This window comes from Crocodylus porosus, unplaced genomic scaffold (assembly GCF_001723895.1).
Source record: "Crocodylus porosus isolate Cpor-Errol unplaced genomic scaffold, CroPor_comp1, whole genome shotgun sequence".
Taxonomy (NCBI): Eukaryota; Metazoa; Chordata; order Crocodylia; family Crocodylidae; genus Crocodylus; species Crocodylus porosus.
The window spans coordinates 23,525,234-23,545,131 of NW_017728912.1; the positions used below are offsets into that span (position 1 = coordinate 23,525,234).

Sequence of the window (19,898 nt, forward strand, 5' to 3'; positions counted from 1 at the left end):
CAGCTCTCAAGAAACACCCTGAAGCTCCCCTGAACATCCCAAACAAAAAGCAATGGCATACATACATGTTCTTTCAAACTGATCACAGTCCTCTCCCTAGTCCCAACAGGTCACTCACCCTGTGTGGATGGAAACTCTTCAGGGAAGAGATCCTATCTATCTGTCTCTCAGCAGCTCCTCAGCAGAATACCTTGGGCCTTCCACAATAGCTACACTATCAGGTGTTTTCATCACAAAGCCATTGCCTCCAGATCTGGCACACACAGGCATTCCTGTTGGCAGTGGCAACCAGGAAGTCCAGAATGGGCAGACACCTTAATAAGTAATTCTGCTATGAAATGTGATCTAAAGGCAATGTGTCCCAATGAATAAAGGACTAAACAGGACAACCTAGGAGAGCTGAGTTTTATTCCAGCTCTGCCACTGGCTTGTTGGGTAACTGCAGGCAGGTCACTTTGCTTCCCTGTGCCCCTTCTGTCACATGGGTATAAGGATACTGATCTCTTGCAAAAACCTCAGAAAGACCACAACAGGTCAGACTGTTCTGGACATTATGAATTTCTACCGGGAATTTCTGGGTTTACCTTGTCTATCACATATGTGTTTGTTAGTACTGTGCATCACCCGTAAAAAGTTTTCCAGATTGAGAATCACTGGTCTAGAGGTTAACCCTGTGCATCCTTACAAATAAGGAATGTTCTGGGGGGAACATTTGACCTTTTTCTGATTTACACCTGTGCAATTCCATACTGTATTCAAATTCAAACACATTTTAGGTGAGCAACTGCAGTCATTAGAGTCTGCCTCTGGTGTATCTTGCAACTTTATTGTCATCATCACTGAAGTTACACAGGTGTAACTGAGAATACACAAAGGGACTGCAGGGGGCTAATGGAGAACAAAGCAGAACTTGCATTTGAGATGTAGTTATCAGTGTGCAAACCAGCATCCTTTCTCCAAAGCTCTGTTGGCTCTGAAATTCTTCACTAGAGTAAAAACCTTTAAATACACACAAACCACGGATCTGTGAGATAAAAACGTTCTGATTTTACCACATCATTTTTCGAAGAACTGTGCATTAAATTATCCATGATCCCTGTAAGAAGCTCCTTTGAGTCACAGGGACAGTCCTGGGAAACTATGACTGATGCTTCCTGAGGTCTATAGGTTCAGTGGTGAGAATATCCCTCTCCCCATGACAGTAACATCAGAACTTTTCGTCAACCCCAAACTGACTCATTCACCAAGACTCTTGGTCCTCCAGATACAAACCTTCAATGAAGTCAGAGGCTGCATACAGACGATGTTTTGTATTGCTGTCACCCTCTGGGCTATTTAAAGTCTCCAGTGCCAAGTCAATGGCCTCCACAAGCTCATCTCGCTTGTCTTTTCTCACAGGCTTCTCCTCAGGGTGGCGTGTCAGTCCTGTCTCCAACTGGTACACCTTCTGCAGAGTAAAGCTCTCAAAGGGCACAGCTGCATACTCTGTGGACAGCTTCACGCCTGCATGCACCTCTGCTTTGTCAATCTGGGAATGCAGGAATGCCAGCAGATCAGTCTGGGTTTTCTCGGGGTTGCTGCGATCCAGCCCCACACCCAGTGAGTCAGTGTAGTGGTCCTGCACATTCTTCAGCTGCTCGCTCCGCTCCTGGAGCTCATCTTTCAGCTGTGCAATTTGCTTCTTCAGGCTGTTGATATAATTGCGGTGCTGCTCTTCTCGCTCCTGCAGCATAGCCTGGTAACCCTCCTTGCCTGTGGGGCTGTTGGCCCAAGGGAATGCCAGCTGTTCATCATCTCCCTTTGGTGTACAGGCCAACATGTAGACAAGGGATACAGCACAGAAGACAGCAACAAGCAGGCCAACCAACCGAGGAAGCCATGCAGTCAACCCTCGCCGAAACATCATCTCTCGGGGAGCTGCTTTGAGTATGTCAGGACCAACATCACTTTGTATGTCCAAGCGCAACAGCTCCTGTGCTTGAAGTCATCTTAAATAGATGCATGTGTGCACACAAGTTGCTTTACCACCTTCGTCCTAACATGCATGCCTTGCTTGGATATTGGGCAGAGTCTTGCGTACTCTTGACGGTACAAAAAGCTGAACTATGAAGCAGAGGCAGTGAGCCAAGTGATACCTGCCACTCCTGTCTATAACTCCCATTGTAACCTGATCAGCTCATGCGTGTTTGCAGAAAGTGACCTGAAAGACATACGACAAAAACCAGTTACACAAACACATACTCTACAAAATCAAGTCAGTGGTTTTGGAGACAAGGGTTCCAAGGCTTTGCGCACATGTGGCGGCATTTGCTATTGTCCCTTTCAGGCCTGTCTAAAGCAGCTCAGACTGTTGTAAAGTACTTCCACTTTGGATAGTGCTAAAGCTGAACATAAGGCCTCATCCAGGAAACCCTATACATACATCCTTAGCTTTGAACACATGAATGGTCCCATTGATTATGAACAACTGACCTGAGCTTAGAACTCTACTTTCATACATCCACAGCAGTCAGCTTATAGCTAGATCTTCAAAAGAGCAGAGTGCAGATTTTCCAGAGAGCTTAGCTCTCATGTACCAACCTAATCATGATGTTTAAAAAGGCATGGCACCCAGCAGTTCCCACTGGGATTCTTACAGGAAAGTTTCCCAAGCTGGGCGTTAAGGTCTTGAAAATCTAGTCCCATCTGAGGGTGACTTTTGAATGCCAATCCCTGTAACTGGTCTTCATGACAAGTTGCATGTCATATTTGTAACTGGAGGGCAATAAGCAGATCTGGGTGGAATTTTCACAAGTGCCATGCAATTTAGTCCCATTGAAGGTCAACAGGTGCTTTGCATGTAACCAACTTCATTTCTTTCAGTACACCCATGCCATATAGGTAATGATGCCCCAGAATTTTCATTCTAAGCCCTTGCTTTCAGTTGCTGATAATTTTAAGAAACTTCTACCTCTTCAACTTATATTGTGATGTTTTCCATGCCTGGTCTCTTTCTAAGGCTGAAAAATATAGAAGGTTTGAGCCAGTGGCATAACTAGGACAGGGGAGTAGGGCAGCAGGCTGGAGCGCCAACTTGGGGACAGGGGGAAGAAAAAACTAGCTGCTGCTGCAGCCACTTGATCATGATTGTCATCATGGCAGCTGTGGCAACCAGAAGTCATCAATGCCCCCGTGTGTGGTGGCTGCTTCAGGAACCTGGTTGTCTTCTTACGCTCTGGTTTGAGCAAAATGGTTCAGTCATTTTTGAAAACAAGAAAAGTGAAACACAAACACATGTGTGCACATCTATCATTATGGTTAAAAAATATTGTGAATTCTTATAACAGAGGCAGAGTAGTCAGAAATAGGAACTGATATGAACTGTAGAAAAGATGTGTCTTTCAGTGTTTCTCTAAGACCAGTTTTTAATTTCAAAATTAAAGTGCAAGTAGGAGTGAGATGTATATAAATTGAAACAGCAGGACTTCTTAACAGCAGACAGAGAGTGAAGTTCCTTGTTCTGCCACAGAACAGCTGTGTGGTCATGGGCACATTACTTCTCTTTGTACCTCTAGTCCCCCTTCCATTTACTGTCAGTCTTGCCTAAACAGAGAACAAAACTCTCTGAAATAGAGGCTCTCTCTTACAAAGTATCTGTTAGATGCCTTTCATAATGAAGATACAAGCCCAAGGCAGGCCCACAGACAGAATAATAATCTATCACTCAAAGTTTTGAATCAAAGTTGTTTTGCAGTATGCACGGCTGATTTACAAATCAAGGGACTGATGCCACTGGAAATACTATGAACAGGGTTTAGTCCATGTGGCTAAAAGTGTTCTGAAAGCTTCACATAGCATTTTCAATCACGTGACTTTCAAGGCTAGTTTCATTTTTGCTAATCTGATAGTGTCTAAAGAAAGCTGTTCCCATTCATATATATACATATCTCTCTATGACGAGGGGGAGCAGGGGGGAAGTCTTTGAACTGCTCAGTGTTTATCTTCCATAGTTCCTTTTGAAGTAACTCTATCATCAATTGCATCAGAAGTAAAGTTAGGCCAATGCTGAGCTGTATTAAAAACTCCACTCTGAATCTGCATGGTTAAACTCTCAAAGATTATGAACTCAAAGTGAGCCTTAACACCACTCCCCTGTGTATATGTGTTCTGATAGAGCCTTTGATTATAAGTAGCAGGATCAGTCTTCCTATTTATCCCACCCTCCCTTCAGCAGGTGGGCTGAAGTGGTGAAGGTGTCTGTCTCACTACAGCTCCAGAGGCAGGAGTTTCAGCCTTTGTTTGGATTCACTCCAAAGGCTGGCCTCAGGTAACTGTAAATGGGTTTGGAGCCATTCAGGCTAAGGACATCATGCTTTTAGCTAAACAAACTGGCACATCTAAACCTTTCTAGCCCACTAAGTCACCTGGGCTTAGATAAATATATTTTCTCTGTGAGAACTGCTCCCCTCTCAGAGCCATTTCTATGTCTTTGTTCAAAGCCCACTGAATTCCCTGAGACTCCTCGTATGAACTTCCTCAGGCTTCTGGATGTCCGTCTCTCTAATGTGGTCCCTGGTAGGCAATATTGCAGCAGCTCTTTACTCAAGTGGCAGGGCCTTTAATGTCGATTAATATCTTAGCAGCCTGTGATGTCACTAAGAATGAGGGTTTGTTTAGGGAGGAGGAGTTGAGGGGGCTAGGGAAGGCTATAAAAATCCAGCCTCACTTTTTCAAAGTGACACTGAACTGCTGCTAAAATATTTATAATATTCCCCAGAAAAAGCCAGTGGTTTCAATGGAGAATTGTTGCAGTAGAAAAAAATATTCAGAGCAGCAGGAAGAGAGGGATGAGAAGGGAGCTTGCAGTTCAAAAGTGTCGTTGCCTTTACTCAAAAACCTCTTCTTAAGGCTGCCTTACCCAGCTAGCTTTCAGCTGGCCATAATCATCTCTTGTTTAATTGCCTTCTCTTCACCTCCCCTGAAAATGCACGTACTGTTCTCAGCGCTGTCAGGATCATAACACCTCTTCAGTGTTTTCACATTTGCCAACTGCCTACATCTTTAATCTGCCTTTTGTACAGTGAAAGGCTGTTGCATAGATGCCTCTTATGGATGCCCCATGAAAGCTCATCCCCTGAAATGCAAGGGAGCTTTTCAAGACATGGAAATTAATCTAGAACATAGCTGGCAAGGGGACTGCAAGAAGGCAGTGTAGTGTATAGTGAGACGAGATCAGGAAGTGGTAGGATGTCCTGCATAAAACACTGCTGCATATATATGCTTCACTTCACACAATTAGTCCATTGATTGTATTAGCAGAGGCTGAACATCAGTGAAAGGAGTAGTTGTGCTAGCAGAGTAAAACTTGAAATTGCAACTCAATGGCTTAAATAAATAGTTTTATTTTTGAAAAACAGCATTAGGCTTAGACTTTGGTTAAAGATCTGACCTTGGTTAAAGATCTGACCTTCAGAGATGCACGCACGTGTGTGTGTGTGTGTGTGTGTGTGTTCATGTGCATGTATGTGCTGGTTTAGGGTTACCTTGTTCTCCTCATCCCCCTTGCTTTCTAATTGTTAGTTTCATTTGTCTCTTGTTCTCCAAATACACCTCAACGACACTGAATAATCTGAACTACTTCATTCTACGAACCAGCACAGCAATAAAAAGAGAAAAATGGATGTTGCTGGAATTCCAGGTTCTTACACCGGTATCATAACAGCTGGGGGTGGTGGATCAGCAAGTGGGTGCTTGTGGGTGTGATTTCTTGCCTACAACATGTCACATGCAACAGCTTCCTTGACTAGCTCAGCTGCTGGAAAAGCCCCACTAAATTGGTTTAGGGTGACAAACATTATGCTTTGATATGTTGCTTATGTAGCTTTCATGCTTCTGTCTGATATAGCCATGGAAAATGCAATGCCTCACTCACTGCTTCTGTAGCAGGATGCTGTGGACTTGTTTCAGAAAAGACAGGACTTTGGGCCATGAATCCTCTCATGTGCTCCAGAAAAGAAAATCTGTCTATGAGACTGCTCATGACTTATCCCCAGCACCCACTCTAGAGCCCTCAGTCTCTGACAGGTCTGAAAGCAGACATTACAGGGTGAATCTGGAGCAGCCCCATGGACAATTTTCCACTTCTGAAGTAGACTTGAGGAGCAGGGCATACTCTGTCTCAGACTTCCTTAGACCAGCTGCTGACAGGGTATAGATAAGTCCTACCTTATGGGCCACAACCCTTGGGCTTAAAGCAGGCTATGTAGACCAGCCGGTACCTTCTGGGTGCTCTCCAGAAAGTGAGGTTAATAACAGATCATGGAATGTACTGAATCTCCACCTAGGGAAACATTTTGCTTACCAAAATGCAAGTGCTATGCTTAAGGAAGCAACAAAGGAACACAGAGGAACCATCCTGGGTTAATGGGAGCAGCAATATCCCCAGTCCATAATGGCACACACACTTGGCCAGTAAGAACACATAGGGATGTTAGCATTGATACTCCTGCCTTTTGCATGTGGACATATGTAAGGAATAGACCAAAAAAAAGGGTAAAAAACATTTAAGAGAAGCTGGTTACACAATACCCCTACAGTCCAGAATTCTTTCCAGGTGCCACCATTGAATGATTCCTTCTGTGCTAGCAGTACTTTCCAGCATGGGCAACTGGTACCTCCCAAGTTTGGGGGGCACCAGATCACCGACGAGGGGGAGAGTCTCCCAGCAGCCGATCGCCAGCCAGGGGAGAGGGTGAGTCCCCCAGCAGCCAATTGCTAAGCCAGCCACGAAACTGGAAGTGCACTTCTGGTTTCACGGCTGGCACTTCCAGGGGGTACTTGGCTAATCTCAGGGATTGCACATGCACCTGCTGCACATTGCCAGTGTTTTCCAGCACATGGTTAGTGGTTAGCAAAGACTACCAAATGCTGTAGCACAGACACCTCAGTGCTCAGGGCACAAGTGCTAGCCAACTTGGAGAAGGCAAGGCCTGATACAGTGAGTCTACGGATCCAGTGATGGGGTAGCACAAAGGGCATCTAAAGCAGAAACAGACATGAGGTTTCTTGAAAACCACTGAATTCTGGTGAAAGGTGAGGGGTCTGCTGTAAGCTATGGCAGGAGACATTTGAGTCCATTTATGGATCTCTCACATCAGACTCTTTCAGGGACGCAAGTTTTTTGAATGGATGTGGTCAGGTAGCCTCTATGTCCTGAAGAGAGTCTTGCTGTAATGGATTTCTGGACTGGAGCTTTCCACAAAAGTTTTTAAACACAGCATAAAGTCACAGGACTTAGACATGGAGAGGATATGTAAAATGATCTAGCTGAGTATGTTGTACTCTTCAAAGCCTCAAAAATCACTTTTGTGTCTTCTCAGTCTTACCTTACCCTCCCCTGTATTCACAGATTTAGTGAAGGGCCCATCTGGGCCATGTGCAGTAAAGTGCTGCTCACCTAGACCTGGGCCAGTATGACTGGGCCTTAGACCAGTGACCCAGGACGGATATCTTGGGGAAGCACGTCTACTGAATTCTACTAGAAATGAGTTTCCTGTGCTGTGACTTATCTGAATCAACCCTTGCAATGGAAGTGTAACTTTCATTTCCCATGAGTCCTTATACTGGCTCATGGGCTAGGGATAGACATTACGCATAACCTGGCTTAAGTGATCAGAAACCGGTTTAAACCTTTAACAGAACAGATGTTCTGTTCTATGTCTAACACAGGAGGTATGTAGTCCCACTAAGGGAGATGCCTTACTTGACTTGGTGCTGGCCACAGGGAAGGACTTGGTGGGGGAGCTACAGGTACAAGGTAACCTAGGGGATAGTGACCACTAGTTGATAGGATTCACTATCCGGCATAAAGTGGGAAAAACAACTAGTAGGGCAGTAGTGCTAGACTTCTGAAAAGCCAACTTCAATGAGCTTAGGAGATTGGTTATGGTGGGACTGAGAGGTAATCTCATCTGTGAGATGGGAGTCCAAGAAGGCTGGGAGTTCCTCAAGGGACTGATCCTACAGGCACAGAGGCACACCATCCCAGTGCATGTGAAGGGAGGCAAAAGAGCCAAAAACCCTTCTTGGCCGAGCAGAGAAATCCAGGAGAGCCTTCAGAGGAAAAAAGATGGCTACAGGCTGTGGAAGCAGGGGGCAGCCACCAAGGAGGAGTATACCTGCTTGGCTCATGCTTGCAGGCAAGCAGTGAGAAGGCCAAAGCAGATACAGAACTCAGGTTGGCAACAAAAATTAAGGATAACAAAGAGTCCTTCTTTAAGTACATAAGGGGCAGGAAGAAGGTGCAGGGTAACATAGGGCCACTACAGACTAGGGCAACTTGTAACTGATAGGATGGAAAAAGCAGAGCTCTTAAATAATTTCTTTGCTTCTATTTTCCTGGACATGGATAAAAATGCACCTCCCAGTGAGTCTTTAGTCTGGAGTGAAAGTAATACCAATCCACCAATGGTTAGCACTGACCTAGTGAAGGGGCACTTCAAAGGGTTGGATGTATTTAAGTTAGAAAGCCCCAATGATCTTCACCTAAGGGTACTAAAGGAATTGGCCAATGACATAGCACAACCACTGGCACAACTGTTTGAGCGCTCATGGCACTTGGGACAGGTCCCAGAGGACTGGAAAAGGGTCAATGTAGTCCCTATCTTCAAGAAGGGGAGGAAGAAGGACCAGTGGCCTAATTATAGGCCAGTTAGCCTCACCTCTATTCTTAGCAAGACCTTAGAAAAAAACATAAAGGATCACATTTGCAGTGGGTAACTCAATGGTAAGGGGAAACCAGTGTGGGTTTATAGCAGGAAGATCCTGCCTGACTAACTTGGTCTCTTTTTATGACGAGGTCACAAAGTGCTTAGATGCAGGAGCGGAAGTAGACATTATTTCTCTGGATTTTAAAAAGGCTTTTGACACAGTGTCGCACCCAATTCTTGTGAGCAAACTGAGTAGCCGTGATGTGGATTTTCTCACAGTAAGGTGGGTGAAAAACTGGCTTACGGGATGCACCCAGAGAGTGGTGGTGGATGGGTTGGTTTCTCCCTGGAGGGATGTGGGCAGTGGTGTCCCCCAAGTCTCTGTCGTGGGACCAGTGCTGTTTAATATCTTCATCAGCGATTTGGATGAAGGTGTTGAAAGCACCTTGTCCAATTTCGCTGATGACACCAAACTATGGGGTATAGTAAACACAGTGGAGGGCAGGGAGCAAACTGAGGCAGATTTGGATAGACTGGGAAAGTGGGAGGATCAGAATAGGATGTAACTCAACAAGGATAAATGCAAGATGCTGCACCTGGGGAGAAAGAATCTCCAACACACTTATAGACTGTGGGGTACCATTCTGAGTGCCACAACAGTGGAAAGAGATCTCGTAGTCCTGGTTGATGCAAAAATGAACATGAGTTGCCACTGCAATGAGGCAATAAGCAAAGCTAACCACACTCTTCCTTGCATCAGCAGGTCTGGGAAGTGATAATTCCCCTCTATGCGGCATTGGTGAGGCCACAGTTGGAGTACTGCATCCAGTTTTGGGCACCGCACTTCAAGAGGGATGTGGATAACCTTGAGAGGGTTCAAAGGAGGGCTACTCATATGGTTGAGAGCCTGCAGGTAAGATGCTGTGAAGACAGACTGAGGGACCTGAATGTCTTCATCTTCCACAAGGGAAGGCTGAGAGGCAATCTTGTGGGTGCCTACAGTCTCATCAGAAGGATCAGCAGGGAATAGGGGACACTCTGTTTACTAGAGCACCCCTTGGGGTTACCAGAAATAATGGCCACAAACTGAAGGAGAATAGATTTAGATTGAACATAAGGGAGAAATTCTTTATGGTAAGGGTTGCCAAAATATGAAATGGGCTTCCAAGGGAGATGGTGCTTTCCCCTACCTTGGAGATGTTCAAGAAGAGATTAGACAGGCATCTGGCTGGGGTTACTTTACCCCAGCACTTTTTCTTGCCTAGAGCAGGGGCTCAGACCTGATGATCTACCAGGTCCCTTCTGACCCTGGAAATCTATGAAATCTATGTTTAGTGCAAATTAAACCAGGTTGAAAATGGCTGAAACCAGTTTGAGATAAGCCTGGTTGAATGTAGTATCAGACTACTATTAACTGATTTGGCTCAAACTGGTTTATGCAATGTCTGTCCCAGACCCCTTGCTGGTTTAAGTTAAACCAGACTCCCCCAGCATCCCAGCATGCTGTCTGGACTGGGCTCTCTGCTCCACAACAAAGCTGGCCCCTTCACTCTGCTCCCTGGCTAGAGCTCTGGCAGAGACTGCAGGCATCTGCCTGGCTTCCCCCTGCTCCCCTGCCCCTCCCCTCACCATTTCCTGCTAAGTAAGCATTCCTTCATCCCCTCTGCCTTACACAGACACCTTTCAGCATTAGCTAGCAAACTATATGCTGGCTACGGGTCCTGTGGCAGACAGGACAAAGGCAGAATCAAAGGGTAGCTGGTAATGTCCCTCTGTTGTTTTCTTAATGGGGTGATAAACACTGTGTTATCAATTTCCTGCTGAGCTGGTCAGGAGACGGGGGAACCCCTCCCTAATCAGAGCATCTTGCCAGGGCCTGGCCACATGCCCCTCTGTGCAGTATTGTCGAAGGGAAGGGAGGGCTGCTCTAGCATCCCCTGTTTTAGTCTGAGCCACTGCAGGCATGTGTCTGCATTTTTGAGATGTCTGTATGGTTACGAACTGATTCAGCATAGCCAGGTTGGACTAACCTGCAAAGACTGAATCAATTCAAACTCAGGCTTTTTGAATCACTGTCTCTAGCCATGAAGTTTAGACATTTTATCTGAATTGCTCACTTTAGAGTATTGTTCTTGTTCTTTTCTTTTGGGCAAGATAGCAAAATCCTTACACACTTTGCTGAGCTGTTGCATAATGTGTTGTGCCACTGAGATCACTGCTGTGAGTAATTACTAATCAGCTGGAGTAAGAGCTCACCATCTGGCCCTCCATGAGTAAGGCTCTGTGTACAGCACTTAGATCCATTCAATTCAGAATTAAACATATTCCATCTACTGCTTAGACATGTAGGGCCATAGCCTCAGCTATTGTAAATAAAAGTGGCTCCATTGATTTAATTGGCACTATGATGATTTGCACCAGCTGATCTGTGTTGTCCTATGCACAAGGACTGAAATCTCTATTTTTCCATAAGCTGCCATAAAAATGCCTGCGTTTCACAGCACTCAGTATTGCATTAAGTAGCATTAGTCTATTTGTAGCAGGAAGCATTAATACAACACCCCCAATTGTGTGTTAGTCAATGGAAATGTGAATGTTCTATGTCAATTTTAATAACTTATTGATGCAGGGGCATTTTTATTTTTACTGCATTCTGTCAGCCTAAGTCAGAAAAGGGTTGTTTAAAACCAATTTACTGGGTGTTTTCCATATTCTTTAATGGACTGTCTGCCATTCTCAGAGCTGGGTGCCAGTGTGCTCTAAACATAGGTTCAGATTATGTTGCACTTACGCACAATGATTAAAACCTTACACTGTGAATCATCCCACCAAAATCAGCAGGTCCATTTTTGGTGTAAAGCACTATTCAAAGCAAGAAAGGGTGGTGAAATCTGGGTCACAGTTTGTACAGGAGGAAATATGGATAATCCATTCCAATCACTATTGCTTTCCAGCACCTGGACTTTTAAAAGTACCTAAAGGCCACAAGGCATTTGTCTCTGGAAGTTAAAAAAAAATGTAGCAAGCCACATACTGGGCTGTAAATACCAAAGTCAGGAATCAGAGAAATAAAAACAAAGTTTGAGCTGGATGCTGTACCCTCAGCTTCTTCATGGGGAGGGCAGCAAAGTGTGAGTGAAGAGCTCTTGTACCTAGGAAAGAGAGGGCTGTAGGAACCACAGTTTGGCAGCATGGTCCTACTGTCATTAAAGGGCAGAGGGTATCTTCTGCACAAAAAACAGGGATGAGGCTGTGTGGGGCGGAAATCAGTTGAAGCTTTGTTGCTTTTGCTCTACAGAACACAGAGGTCCCAGTGAAAATGTGTGTGTTGCTCACAGGTGACTTGAAGACTCGGAGCAAACAGAAGATGCATGACATGTCCCTCCAAAGAAAGGGGCTGGGCTCTATCTGATTCTGTATGATCTTCCCAGCAGATATACTGGCTGTATGAGCCATAACCCCCCTTCCTATGCCTGTACAATGACAGATTCCTTTCTCTTCCAACCCTGCCAATGGCAAGTCTCAATTTGTGGGGTATGGCATAGGTTCTTCTTTCTTTACACCATGAGCTCTGTGTGTCCAGGATCACTTTTTCTTCCATGTGTGCAATGCCTGGCACTAAGGGGCCCGGATTAGCTTCCCTAGGCATTTCCACAATACAAATAATACCATATCTAGTTTAAAGTAGCATGTTGGCTTATGTTATCCCTCCAAAGCTGTCAAGTCCACCCAAAGGGAAGCATTGTCAGTGAAACTATATCTATTCCACAAAAGATATGAGGACATGTGAAACCTTCTCTGACATGGGGGCAGGGGAGTATGGACTCACAGCATCTGTGATACAGAGACTTGTTAAATATTTTAACAGGTTCAGTGATGCCATCCATACAGTAGCTGCAGTCTCGTCACAACTCAGCACTGGCTGGCTCTGTTACTGCTGCAAGTAACTGCTGCCAGTCCCTTGCTTTAACTCACAGAACCTGCTGAGATCCTTTAAAAAAGGCTTGGGATAACAGCAGCTATGATTAATTTATGTGTGGGCGTGTGAAATATCTCTACCAATGAGCAGCTCACATCAGAATCTCTAAGTAAGAGCTTTTGTAAGACCATAGCTGTGTCCTCCCTCCTCCCTTACACACACACACCAGCTAATTTTACTCACACAAAACTCAAAAGGTCTAACACTGAAAAAGGTCCTAACCCTTTGAGCATCTGGCTTTTTGCTTGAACTTTTAAAATTTCCTAACCTACTGCAGAGGTCCTATGCACAATCCTAATACTTAAAATGTTAAGGGCTTGATTCTGGTACTCCTTGGTCATGGTGAACTGCACTGTGCTCTCCTTATTTCAGTGGGGCAATTTGTGGAGGAAAGCACTATTCAGCATGAGTAATGAGACTGTAATCTGGTGTAACAGGAGGAAAAAACAGAAAATACCTCCACTGGGTGTGAGAAACCTTCCCAGGCTTCTCCTTGCTGACTGATCATAGAGAGTAATAATCCTTGAAGAGAATCCTGTCTGTCTTGTCTGATTTATCTAAATTGCCTGTCCAAAGGTGAGGGATAAGAATTTGAACAGAAGGAGAATAAAGAAGAAATCCCACTGATAAATTTACTGGACCCTCATTCTTCTCCTTCAGATACCCTTTATAGAAAGACTCTTCATACAAAGCTTTTCTGTATCAATCTGCTTATTAATGGTCTCAACATCACTTCATCTTCTTGAACTAGATCCCAGGAAATGGCTCCTGTTAGGTCTTCATTCAAACACTGGTGCAGAGACAGTTGGCTAGATCCTCAGTTTGTGTAAACCAGCACAACTTCACTGATGTCACTGCACTACAGGTTTACACTGACTGAGGGATCATATCCCTTGTCCTTCCACATTAGCTATAGAAGTCCCATGTGCATGTTTGAAACTATATAATAAGAGTTTTAGTTTAGATAACATGAATACATAGCCTAGACTGCTTGTCATAAAATGCAAAAACGAAATAGCTTCCACATTTTTAACTGCTTTCTCAGTCATCCCGGCCTTTTTTTTTTTTTGTCTGCCTGAAAGCAATAAAATAAATAAATCTGTTTTCTATCACAAATTTGTTTTTCAGAGACATTTGTTCCTGCTAGCAAATTGCTCTTTTTGCAAAGCAGTAGAACATGTTAGACAAGGTGCACAAAGTTATTAAAAAGACCTTTGGATAAGAATATTGATCTCTTAGTGCCATGCAGCCAATAGATACTACTAATCATCTGCACAGTTAAAACTCTGCCATGCATGGTTAGGAATTAACTCAGCACCTAAATGCAGGTGCAGGATTATTATGAAAATAAATTACCCAGAACCAAAATATAATATACTACATAGCATGCTTTTGGAGAAAAGATAGAAACTTACTGCTTAGAAATCTTCTTGCTCTTTTAATCTTGGGTTCCAGATTTCTTCACCAGTAGAAAATCTCATAATTATGTGTTGCCCTCTATAACCCTAAAGAGAGAGAGAAGTCTGTTGTTACATATGCGTGTTAAAATGCTCTGGAACTGACTCCTCCCACAGAAAGACAATTACATTGTTCTCTTCCTCTAAGCAAAAGTTATAGTGGAGTCTCTCTCAAATAAGTTGTAATAAATATTTAAATGTGGTGAAACCCCACAAGAGTATCATTAGCCATGGAAATATTATTGCAGGTTTTTGTTCCACTGATGGAAAATGGAAGTAAAAAGGTACTGGTTTTAAATTTAGTATAATGCTTTCTAATTCTGAGCGGGAAGAGTCAGTGTAGAAAATATTTTGTTTTCGTACACCAGTATGCTTTATATGCTTGTGCTACAAATGTAATTGGTTTCCCATTAGTGAAATAGGTCTGTAACTTTAGCTAGACTGTATTGTCCGCTGCATAGTTTAAGATCAGCTGATAGTTCTAAGGCCATGAGAGCACTGTGGTCAAAGTGTACATTTAGATGCAGGCCAAATCATTATTAAAGCAATTCTCTGCCACGCTGCACAGCAGCAAAGAACAAGAGGCAATCTGAAAGTGTGCTGCCCATTATGGGTGACCTTCAGTAAACAAGTGGCAGCTGTATTAAATATCAAAGCCATGTTTCGCACTCATTGTTATTATTTCTCTTACAGAACTGCCACCTCACATGTGATTATTGAAGAAGACAATCCCTACCCCAAAAGAGCATATAATCAAGGTAGATATTTGTTTATAGCTTTTGCTCCATCCAGATAAACCAGCACTGGAATGCTGCAAACTAAATAAGTCTTAAAGTCAAGAATAGGTTTACACCTCCCCCCCAAAAATAAATAAACCCAAAACATTTCTGGGTACAAGACTTAAACTCTAGCTGGAATCTACCAAACTTAAGGTGTCCCATTTTGCTTCTGGGTGTCATACGGGGTCCCACCCATCTCCCTCCTACACACCAACAATTTCAACACATCAGTTACTTCACAAAATGAGCTATTATTTGATCTTAATGACATGCCAAAACAACTCCTACCACACCAGAACACTTTTGTTAGTAAAAGAATCAGCTGTTTTCCACCCATCAACCCACAAACAATTGAATAATGTACCCTGCCTTCTCCCTGATTTTAGAATAACTACCTCTCAACATCTGTACTAGTCAGGGAGAATTGTTTTTTCTGACACTTGCATTTTTACCCTTTATTCACACTTTCTCTGCTAAACTCTCTGAAATTCAGTGCCCTCGATATATACATCCCACAGGTCTCAACACAGTTTTTAGTCCTGCTGTTCCTGGGAGACTTCCAATAGGTAAATGTCATTGGATACCTCCAGAGGAACTCTGGAAGCCGAGGGTCAAATTTCCACTACTCTCTGGGAAACCCCCATAATTTGTCAAGGGGTGTTCCCACGACTCACCTGGCACTTGCTTCATTTCTATAGTATGTTTGCAACACAAAACACTAATCAAACTACAAAAGTGAGGGTTCATTCAGCTTTCTCCCTATAGTAAGCTGCAAGCAGCTGAAACCCAATATGGCTCCCTGAGCCACAAAGAGAAGTTGAAACCTACTGGATCCTCAGTTTCCAGAGATAGGTCTTTTAGCTTAAACAGTAAATATTTTTGTTTTAAGATCCAGAGAAGTTATGTTCAATCCCTGCTATCAACAAATCCAATTCTACATACAATTTCTGAACAGGCTTTTCAGGAAGCTTCAGCCACTTCATTCATTCTCTTTCTGCCATACAGTGTGTGAAATCGCATATTCTATCTAACCCCAAGGCAAAGATCCTTATAACATAGAACAAGTGAGTATGGTTTCCTCTGAGGTGCCATGCTTCATATAATGCCCATTTCCAACAAACAACCTCACGCATGCAGCTCTGAGATACAGGCTGTTCCAAAATTGTTCTGAGCCATTATTTATCATGTTACTTTTCACAATCTGTATTTTGACTGACCTGGAATTTAGCTCAATAGTTATTCTGGATGTGTTCCAAGTAAATTAATAAACCCTCCTTTGCTGCCAATTCTAGAAATGAGCACTTTGCTGAGCTGCTGCAGTTTGAGATGTCTGATTGCCATCCATCTTGGAAAACTGCAGAGTCAATCCCTTTGATTTGATTTCATGTGGGGATCAATACACAGGTGCCATCTCAACTTCATGCACTTGCCAAAAAGGGGGAGCTTAAATCCAAGGCCAGTGAACCTTCTGCAAATGGGAGGGCAATCGTATTCTTAGTGCAATGGCAGCTGTGACTGTAAACTGACCAAAAATTCTGCATTTTAGAGATGACTTTTGTCATTAGCAAATAGCATGTGCCCATCTTGTAGGCTGTTCTTGTTCCATTAAAGAACAATACTTTTGTTACTTACTTCCTTTTGGAAGCTAAATCAAGTATTTCTTCTTTACAAAACTAAACCAGGTTTAAGAACAAATCCAGCTACATAGGTGTTTCACATTATGTGGATGGTCATTGTGGACAGAGCTGGGATATGGATGTTTTAAAAACAACAAAAATCTTTGTGCCTCTAATGGTTAAGCTTTTGGGCATATTTGGGGGCATATTTTTACTCTGGTTTTCAATGAGATGGGGTATGTCTACCGTGAAAATAGGATATGCACACCCGTTGTCCTTTTATTGCCTCTGACAAATGTTCTGTAGTTTTGTTCTACTCTATTCTCCTCTACAATTTGATTCTACGTAGGGAAAGGCCAGGTGAACTCTCTCAAGGACAGGAATGACGTCCTATTTAAGACTGAGGCATGATGGTAAATCAGAACTGTCGCCAATAGAAGAACCTAAAACCCATCTGGGGAAACTGTTATTCATAGTACATCCTCAATATATGTCTTAATGGTGTGTAGTTTTTATACTAATAAATTAGAATTATTACTAAAATTGCATGTACTGAGTCAGTGAGTTTTATGCCAGCTCTAGGGATCCTGCCAACTCCACATTATCTGGTCTTTAAGGGTCTGTGTCAGAACACAGATAAAATCTGGAATCCTAAGCAAACCTCTAAGGCCAGGGCTTGCGCCCTGATTCACTAAAGTACTTAAGCATGCATATAATTTTAATTAGGGAATATTTCCCTGAACTTCAATGCCCTTTGTGGTAGAGGACAAGCTACTCAAATATAATGCTATTATATATCACAGCCTTTCTCCACACTTGGATGAACGAGGTATGTACATGAAAATGCATTTCATAAGCTAAGCCCCAAAACAGGAAAAACTAACTACTGCAGTGTGTTGTGAGGAATGTCACAAACATGTGCTACTGTTTTATTTATAGTTGGTTTAGATAAGTATCAGATGACAATCAATTATGTGCCATCATATTAGTATTTCAGCTGGAGTGGCAAAAAAAAAGAGCTATGAAAGGCAACTGCCTTGAAAAATGCTGTTATGTCACTTTGCTTTATTGCTTAGCTTAGCTTTAAAAATCCTGTTTGAAAACACTCCATGAAGAGCTGTAAGAAAAGTTACAATGGCAGTACTGGGCTGGGTTCTCCAGGCCTTTTAAACTGGCTGAAGATTTCTTCTGTAGAATTCCCACTGTGTTGTGAGAAGCTCTGCCAGGGCAAGGCTGGCACATGTAGTTAAGCAGTCTCCTGCACCATCTGCCTCCCCACTCTGTTCTCACTGTATGCAGGAGTGGCGGTACTGAGGAGACATACGGCATAATGGAGCTCTGTGCCCTGCCTGAGTTAGAGAAGACTGTCTGCTACTCTAGCTTCCACTTGGGCTAGGCAGTTTGGCGTCAAGGAGCTGCAGCTGGGTACCTGAATGTACCACTGTCCACTGCATACAGTGAAGAACTGAAATGGAAAAATGTAGAGACAGCCTGTTAAACACACTGTTAATTCTAAAACCAGGAGTACCCAGAGCTAAATAGCAAGGAATGCAGACGGGATAGAAGAAGAATAACTGTATCTCTGCGTATGAGGCAAATAGCATTTTTCAAGAAAGGGCTAAGCAGGCACTGATGGGTCTGAAGGTTACTTACAACTTAAATTACCAAATCAACCAATTCTCATTCTTCTGGCTATGAGCTAATCATACCCCAAAATCAGGAGGTATTTTCCCTGTGTTGCAATATTGACACAGATTGCACAAGTTTTCACCCTCCTGTCAAATATCTGGAACTTGCAGTTGTCAAAGTTCAAGTCTGTGGCTGCCATGCCATTTTAGTATGTCAGTATTGACTAAGAGGAGGAAGAGGACAACCTACGCTAACTGCAGCATCCTCATTCCTTTGATAGATTTCCCCTGGCTACAAAATCACAAACCAAGCTGGTCCACTGCTCCATGTTTAATTCGTGGATAAGTTTGTCACTATTCTGGGTAGTTCAAAAATATGACAACAGTAAATCTTGAGCAAAGCCCTTAAAAACTGATATTTAGGAAACCTCTGTTACTTTAGCTCAATAGTTTTTCTCTTTAAGGTTCTAATTCCCAGAGATATGGTTAACTTCTGTAGACTTTTTCTAAGGTTCACCTAACAATTAAATCTTGTCTTTAACACTTTCATGGCAATGTGGAAACAAGCAACCTCTTCCTAGCAGTTGCAGAAAGGAAAAGGTAAATCACAAGGGTTGCTGAAGTACTCTTCTCAGGCAAGGTTAGCACGGAGCAAAAAGAAAAGTCCTCTGCATTCAAGACTCTACAGTTTGTCCTTTTCATTTGTTGATTCAAAGGGTATTCTTGTTTTTACATAAATACAGGAACCTGTTCGTTCAATACACATGACTACACTGCAAAGACAAAGGGAATATTTTACTGCTAACTTTTAAGAATGAACATGATTAGGGAGTAAAGATTTCAGAAGTATTTAAATAAGGAGTAGAACTCATAATTGGAATTTCCATACCACAAGAAATCCCTGCATTTTAAATGCATTTTTGTTCTGAATTAGGATGACAACAAACAAGCAAAAAGCTAATACGTCTTGCAAAGCAACTGTTTTTTTTTAAAAAAAGGTAAGTTTGGATCAGCTGGACTTTTTTGCTTCATTAAAATGGATATATTTCATCTTTATTTGCTAGAATGTTACCATTTGTATTACACAATACATTTGAAACTGAAAGTTGATTTTAAGTGAAGATACATCCTCAGCTTCTCTTTAGCTAAAATGGAATGTTTCAAGCTCACTGAAACACTTTGTTTTGGCTTTTTTCCCAAAATGAAATCTTGTCAAAATATGTGTGTGTCCATGAAAAATACAAATTTGGGGGGAAATGACATGTTTCCAATGGAGAGCATTTTTGACCACCTCCAGTAAGCAGCCAAAATCCCATTATTAGAAATGACTCAGACAGGGAAGAGTTTAAGTATATTTGAAAGTCAATGGGATTTAGACTCCTAAGTAACTATGTCACATCTGAAATGGGATTTAAGCTCCTAAGAAACTTAGGTGCTTTTGAAAATTTTATCACAGATCAAATACATATAATGTACTATGCTAATACTGGCCATTGCTTTGCATTCCCTGGACTGGTAGTGCCCTTGTTCCTCCTGCTCTCGTCCTGTGCCCATTGTAGGTTTGTAGTAAAAATACTAAGTTTCTTATGGAATGTAAGATAGTGCTTTGTAGCTAGGGTGTGGATGGGTGGGAAACCAGTGGATGTTCTTGTGGACCCAATTCGGGTAGCTGTTTATTAGACAGCTTCCTGTGGGCTCAGGAGAATGGACTCAAAAGCCCACATGGTCCCTTGCCATGCGATGGTCCCAATC

The 19,898-nt window shown here is 42.8% G+C and overlaps 1 protein-coding gene across 6 annotated transcripts in view; it reads right to left on the bottom strand.

Annotated features, from left to right (window-relative positions):
• CSGALNACT1 (chondroitin sulfate N-acetylgalactosaminyltransferase 1) overlaps window positions 1-19,898 on the bottom strand; it is a 96,291-nt gene that overhangs the window by 31,736 nt on the left and 44,657 nt on the right. For 5 of the 6 annotated variants that reach the window (XR_002100909.1, XM_019534161.1, XM_019534157.1 and 2 more), the window contains 2 exons: window positions 14,082-14,171; window positions 1,273-2,200 (listed from right to left, as the gene is read on the bottom strand). Coding sequence is in view for 5 of the 6 variants with exons in the window: in XM_019534161.1 (XP_019389706.1) it covers window positions 1,273-1,906 (634 nt within the window). In the remaining variant the exon portion in view is untranslated. The remainder of the gene's footprint in view (window positions 1-1,272; window positions 2,201-14,081; window positions 14,172-19,898) is intronic. The other variant, XM_019534162.1, reaches the window with a different exon arrangement.